This window comes from Ipomoea triloba, chromosome 1 (genome assembly GCF_003576645.1).
Source record: "Ipomoea triloba cultivar NCNSP0323 chromosome 1, ASM357664v1".
In the NCBI taxonomy this organism is placed as follows: domain Eukaryota; kingdom Viridiplantae; phylum Streptophyta; class Magnoliopsida; order Solanales; family Convolvulaceae; genus Ipomoea; species Ipomoea triloba.
Genome location: NC_044916.1, coordinates 31,113,314 through 31,120,825, shown reverse-complemented (window position 1 = coordinate 31,120,825; position 7,512 = coordinate 31,113,314). Strand labels below are relative to the sequence as shown.

Genomic DNA, 7,512 nt, shown 5'->3' with positions numbered 1-7,512 from the left:
TCACAGAACTTCTGGTTCTTCCGTAGTGTTCCGATAATAATGAAGTAATGGACTTCAAGTCCCTGAATGTCTTTAGCATAATTTTTGAGTCTAAGCGGTTTCCTTATCTTCTTCAGGAGATATAACTGTTAGTGTGATAAGTCAATCATACTTATCCATATGAAATGTGTTAAAGACATTTTAGAATAGGCTAACTGGTGTATAAATTCGTTTCAAGGAAATACTCGATCCTCATGTCAAGGTGATACTTGGTTTTCCAAGTCCTTTCATTTCTAAAAATCATTTTTGGAGCTAATACCATTAAGCTCTTTACGATTCAATAAGTACTACGGTATATTTTGATTTTTTTACATTTTCTTACTTCATGAGAAAATTACTCAGTTAATTGCTTTACTATTAAGTAAAGGCTTTGTAATTCAACAACAAACATGTTGTAATTATAAATCCATCAAGGATCAAATTTAGTAATACTATGCTCATTTACAATTCAATAAAGAACATTTATGGTACATATTATCCCTTCTAAATGAGGGTAATAACTCCATTCGTAATCCTTTAACGAATTCGCAATGACACATAATTCCTTCTCCAAAAAGAGAATTACTCAGTCAATTATGATCTGTGCTAAGGTCATATAAAGACCATACCGTCCAGTGACCTTATTGTCATATGGTCACGACGTTTATTAGTTGCATATCTAAATTTGTACTGCCAATTATCTTGTACAGCAGAACTTAATGTCATCGTACATGGGAGATTTGATTAAAATTAATCAAGGGTTTCTGCGTGAACCCATGTGCTACAAACACTCGCTATTATATCACCTTATTGTTTTCATTTCTCTTTCATACAAACATCCATTAGTAACCAACAAGGTTATTATTTAATGGTGTATGTATTATCAAGAGAATATGTTTTAGCGAGTCGAGCTCTGCCTTAATTGCTCCTTTAAATATTAAATAATGAGGATGCATCTGGCACCTCACCTGGATCCAGTTTATTTAAATGAGCAATTATATAGGCGTGTGTTGTCGACAACTGTATAATTTTCTCCCAAAATCATGACAATTTTTAATCAGATCGTTGACATTTCCCAAGTATTAAGATCTGATTGTTCCGCATCCCTAGTATTATGTTTGTTTGGTGCACCTTACTAGGGTTTTCGTCTTCTGGACAAATGTCTTCAGGACATAAATTTTTTTTAGGCAAGAGTGACAATGTTTCTTTGCTAACATTATGTTTCATATCTCTTAAACAGATAGATCTCCTTAGGGCGTAAAGGAGTATCGAGAAATATATTATTTGGTCCAATTTAGGGATTATAAATGGGACCTTGTCACTCTTTTCTGATCAACATGATCAGTGTATATATATACATTATTGGTATATATTTGGCAGATTATTTGCTAATATCGCAAATAGATTATCTACTAAACTTCTGGTTCAGTTTTACTAGTACGTGGATTATAATGAAGATCATTCCAACCAGAATCAAGAGAAAAACGAGCGGGAGCTTAAACATCAAGAGGATGATGTGAGCAGTTATTATGCAGTGAATCGTCATCCTAATGAAAAAGTTGAGGATAACTTTGCTATGGTGAAAGGATGCGGCGGATGGTTGGACGAGTGAAGTCGCAATCTGACTTAGAATATATGTTTTTTTTTTTTTTGGAATAAAATGTAATTCGGATCATTGTTGTTCAAAATAAAAAGTCCAATGACATATGAAACAATGATCTCCATTGGCTTCATATAAATGATTTGGGTCCAAATAAAGAGAAAGACTTGGGGCTACATGATTAGGCCCAAAAATCCATTGAAAACTGGGCAACCCTAGCTGTCTTCAACCTTGCTTAACAGACAAAACGTGTGAGAGAAAGAGAGTCGCGCAGAGGGAGAGAGGCCATCACGCCGGAGCCTCCCGTTTCCGCTTCGGACTTCGTCGCCGACGTCGCCAAGCGAGCCACCGCCGCACTCAGCTGGCGGCGAAACTTGCTTCATCGGAACATTCAGTTGCCAAGCCGCCAGAAGAACCCTCGTCGCTGGTTTTCGCCGGTGGGGGAAGGCGGATTCCGGCCGGCCACTCCGTAAAACAGCCAACGCACGCCAGCGCCTTCGTAGTCCGAGGAGCGCCGCCTGCAGCCACCATCGCCGAGAGTCAACTCCACCGCCGCCGACGCGTCACCAGCGTCCGCCACCTGTGACCATCGCCGGATCAACGACCGCCGACCGCCAGCGCAGCACGCCACAGGGAGGGGCAACCACCGTCGTGTTACAGCGTAGAGAGGGGGGAACAAAAACACAGGTCGGGTTTCGTTTTCAATTTTTCTTTTTCTTTTTTTTTTTTTTGTTTTGGGGATCGAAAAAAAATTGTGCAGTAAAAGGTATAAAAAGAGACAATTACTGTTTTGGATTAGAATAGAAATCCAATTGATAGAAGGCATGAGATCTCTGGAAAAATAAAATTGATTGCGATTTGCTGGACTGTTTTTGGAAGTGAATATTTTTCCAGGAATTTCCATGTATAGCAATGTTGTATATTGAAAAAAAATGCATATAGGTAGTATAATCCTTGCATTTCGTCCAAGAGCTTAGGATAAGAGCTGTATGTTTGAGTGAATGTAATATATGGTTCCAGAAACGCAGAACAGAGATTACTAACATTATTATGAATACTGGAAAAAAAAATATACTATATCCAGTTTGTCAATATGTATGATACTGCATATGGGAAAAAAAATATGTACACGGACTGGAAACTTTCAATACAAATTGCATACATATATTTCTAAGAACATAAATTGCATATTTATATACATGCTATTGATTCAAATATGTATATTACCAGAAAGCATATAAGCATATTATCAAATTCACAGGCATACGCATATGCAACTTAGGCATAAAATATATATATATATATAAAAATTACCGTGCACCACGGTATACTGAGCGTGCTGATAACGTGTTGAGATTTTGTGCCCGTTGGCCCTTACTCCTAACCGATGAATATGTAGAGTAATTGTAAATAGAGAGAAAGAGGATAAAAGGGAGACCATCAGGATTTCTCATTAACCATCCAACCATTTACAATACATATCAACATATATATACAACATACAAAGTGTAATGGTACAATAATTACAGGATTAATGACGGACCGTTACGTCCGTTATACTAATAATGTCCACTTATTATTTTGTTTATAACAGTTAACAAATTGTATTAGTAATTTTGACTGATAGATTGTGTTAGATATATTTATAAAGAGATCATTGATAAAATTAATTTTTATAATTAGCAGTTAAGATGTAATAAGAAGACCTATAAAGATATATGTATATTTTATAATAATACATTAAATAGTAATTATTTGATAATTAAATTTAATAAACAATACATTAATAAATTATTTTTATGTATATGTTTAAACAAATAAATAGAAATAAATTAGCAATTTTAATATTCATTTATTTAATTATTTTATAAACAATAAATTTATTATCAATATTAATAAATTTATTAATATAATATAATTTTATAATTTTAAAAGCAAAAAAAAATGATGATTTGGGCGTTTCACTTTTACTAAGGTCACAATAACACAATTGAGTAAAATTGTTACCACATTTTTTGTTTAATAATATTTAAAAGTACATTGTTATAATGATAGTATGATACGAATCAGATTATCATACAAAGCGCACGATCAACGATTACACTTTCTATGCGTGTCTGATGGGAACTAAAATATGAATGGGCCAAATAAAAGGTGATTAGGAACACAAAAGTTAGATTGGGCCAAATAAAAGGTGATTAGGAACACAAAAGTTAGATTGTCTGTCTACACTGGAAAAGGGGACTCAAACATCCACAGATCCAATGCCAAACAAAAAGGTCTTTTCTCTCTTACACATCCCAAACAAAAAGTATTCATCCAACTTATGATATCCTATTGCAATTTTATTTTATTTTATTTTTTACGAGAGAAATTCACAACTGTTACTCTGAAAGTGTATATTAAGTAAACATTATCTATTTATCTTATGATCATAGACAATTAATGGATTCAATTTATTTGTACACATGATGTGCTTCAGCTTTCACCTCAACTGCTACAAGAAAATTACACTCTGATGTATATATTTACAACAACTCTACATAGCAATATAGTACTGCGCTGAGTAAACACAAAATGTACAAATCCTATATCGTTTGCAGCTAACAACAATTGCTAGATTTGTCCCATGCCAGAACAGAATCCAAAACTCATTAATCACAACTCTTCGTTCTTTATAGGAGTCCAATTATTACCCACTGCGGCATCTCTCCTAGCAGGCAATATGTACCCAATAACATAACCAATCACAACTCCAAGCACTAGTAAACCGGCATCTTTTGCAAGCCATGTTAATGTCGGATCAGTCTGTTTTCTCGCCTCACCTCTTGCCTTAGGCTCGGCTAGTTCTCTGACGTCATTATTTTCTCCGCCACCATCACCATTAAGAACTTGACCTGAAGCCAGGATTTCTACTGTGTCATGCACCTCACCATCGTGATTTCCAATATAAGAAAATACTAGTTTCTCCTTTGTTGCAACGAGTTTTGTGTAACCGAGTTCACCCCCACGGTACAGGGACCGAGCAGGCTGTGGGAAAATGGGGAGGTCGGGGTGGTTTGGTCTAGGTTCCCAGATGGGCTGCCATTCCTGCCCTGCCATCCCAATCACGACGTGTACAGGGAAAGCCTGCCACTCCTCCCCGTTCAACCCTAGGCTTCCGCAAGTGAAGTTGTTCAACGGGCAGAACCTCTCGTACCTGTGTACATGACCCCACAATGCAAGAGTTACATTGTTATTGACAAGAAGCGGTTCTAGGTGCTCGAGCATTTTGTGCCTAATAGGGGCATCTCTATTTTCGTTACTCGTAGTATACATCGGTCTATGTCCTTGAAAGACCACATAAGGCGTCTTTTTCCTGTCAACTGATTCCAAGTCGTTCTTCAAGAAGTTATATTGGCTGCTACCTTTAAGGAAATTGGTTTCCGTTGACATATACACAAAATGCACTAGTCCAAAATCAAATGAGTAGTAAAGATTCCGGGTAGCCGGGGCAAGCATTCCAGTTGGTTCAGATGAATTTCCCGGCATATGGAACCTAAGACCATAGGGCACACCACATTCACCTCCCCCATCTTTTCCATAGCTAGACCAGTCGGGTTTCCAAGGTTGCAAAAGCCAATCATACTCATGGTTACCGATGCAAACATGGTAAGGGACTCTGGACGCAACAGGCTCTATCTGGGCGAAAAAGTTGTCCCACAACCAAGAATAGCCCCTAGCATAGCTGATATCTCCAATATGGGAAATGAGAGCAGGTTTATCCCCAAGAGCTTCAATGTCACGGCCAATCCATTTAATTGTTGATAAACTTTCATTCTGGGTACGCACATAGGTTGTGTAAGGAGTTGCAGTCCCCATGTCTCCAAATAAGAAAGCTACCGTCTCATTTGACTCCCCATCTGGAGACACAAAAGAGTAAGTTAAGCTCCAACCTCCTGCATCACTGCCAACCTGTATGGTTATACATCAAAAGATAATGAGTAAATAAGATGCATCAAATAAATACTTTCTTATCTTATCTTGGTAAAACAAAAAAATTACTCCAATAACAAATGAAAACTGGTACATAAGATTCAATTCACCCTGTCCAAAGCAAGTAGAGAGAGATGAATGGAAATTATCATACTAACAAGAGGGCTTAAGAATCCCTGTGCTTAACAGTTCCATTATATAATAGATCTAAATTCAAGAACATAACATTCATGACTAATGCATCTCATTTCATCTACTGTATTTATGACTCCTTCAAATGACCCTATTATTACTATGCTGATGAAATAGTCCACCTCAAACGGGATTATGCATATACACTGTACCACCCCAACGCTCTCCAAAAACGGAATAGAAAACAAAACAGAAAGAAGAACTCCTGGATAAAAGGGATCACAGAATATTGACTGAATCTATGAAAATACTTTACAGAACAAATTACTCAAAAGTATGAACTATGAAGCACCACATCTCGGCATTACTAGATCCATACACAAACGCTATAGCTCCATCTTCTGTTTCACATGACTACAACTTAAAGACTAACAAAGCTAACACAATTCCTAATTCAAGGGAAAGGGGCATTGAAAACATTTGGTGCTGGACTGCATTTTACAATGTAAGAGTACAATACCAAACAACTAAAACTGAAAAAAATCTACTTTTAAGTCTACCAATCAGTCCAAACTCTAACTAGCTAAATACTCATTTTGGTTAAGCCAAATTTTATGCACATCACCCACATTAATCTGCAGCTAACTGGCATTTATATGACAGTAGGAATTACTACTGTCATATAAATGCAAAGTAGTCATAGAAGAAAATTAGAATTGTTTATCTAAAGAACATAAACAAAGCTATCTGATGGATTAGATCATGAACTAACCCCAGGCTGAGGCTGAGGCAAAAGTTGGAGTCTTTGAAGTGTAATCAATAAAACCATTCATTAAAAACAACCAAATTAAACAGAAAGAATGATGTTTTATCAAATGTATATACAAAGAATCATCCAAATAATTACCATATAATAATATCTCTTCCCTTTGGTCAAATTGGTCATCACACCATCATGTATATACCCAGGATCTCTCCACCCAACACTGTTATTAGCCGGAGCATCACACATATGCTCTTTCTCATACCTCCCTACCTCGGTTGCCACCACATGATCCAGATTCCCCCGGGTCAACCCGTATCTCACAGAATTCTCCTTCCCATCAGCCGTCACGAACATGACACGCATCTCACCCTCCCGACCCGTCACCGCCAGATGGACCTGTTCGGGGCCCCGCCCGGGCTCGAACCCGATCTCCTCGGACCGCGCCAACAGGTGCTTGGTCCCGGGCAGCGGGTTCTGGTCGTGGTCTTGGTGCTTCGGGTTGATCTCGGACTCGGTCCATCGGAAGATCCGGAACTGAAACTTCGACCGGAGGTTGATAAGCGGGAATGAAATGGACCCGGATCCGGATTCCCATTCGGGCGAAGAAGAAAGGAAGAAGTAGCCGATGAAGTATCTGTTTGACGAGTCAGGCGGTGAGTAGATCCCAAGCCAGTCAAGATTGGACGGAGAATCAATGCCGGACCATCGGATCGTAATTGATTCGCCGGATTTTGGTACAGTTTTAGGGGTGACCGAGATAGAAACCTCTCCAAAAGATGAGGAGGCGAAGAAGGAGAAAAGATTTACAAAAAGAGAGAAGAAGATTAGAGGGGTCATATTATCATAAATTTTCTTGAAAAAACAAAATTAGTTTTATGAATTGGGTAATTAGAAATGTGAGGGAGCTCTAGTATAGGTGTGGTGGTGATACAGCCATTCAGGCTCGACGATTTTTTTCTGCAAATTCTTCATGAAATATAGACTCGTCGACCGACGAATATGTCTATAAGCCAAGAATCGC

The 7,512-nt window shown here is 37.8% G+C and overlaps 1 protein-coding gene across 1 annotated transcript; it reads right to left on the bottom strand.

Annotated features, from left to right (window-relative positions):
* Nucleotides 1–4,018: 4,018 nt before the first annotated feature.
* On the bottom strand, nucleotides 4,019–7,512 carry LOC116029187 (probable inactive purple acid phosphatase 2). Its single transcript, XM_031271094.1, has 2 exons — nucleotides 6,633–7,512; nucleotides 4,019–5,572 (listed from the first exon to the last, which is right to left on the bottom strand). Exons 1-2 carry the CDS (start codon nucleotides 7,326–7,328, stop codon nucleotides 4,277–4,279), a joined length of 1,992 nt encoding a protein of 663 aa, XP_031126954.1. The 5' UTR covers nucleotides 7,329–7,512; the 3' UTR covers nucleotides 4,019–4,276.

What these genes read in the sequence shown, in the direction of transcription:
- LOC116029187 (XM_031271094.1), bottom strand. Translation starts at nt 7,328, where the DNA reads ATGACCCCTCTAATCTTCTTCTCTCTTTTTGTAAATCTTTTCTCCTTC. An exon ending in GGAAGAGATATTATTATATG is followed by an intron (nt 5,573 to 6,632) that starts GTAATTATTTGG and finishes ATAACCATACAG; the next exon opens with GTTGGCAGTGATGCAGGAGG.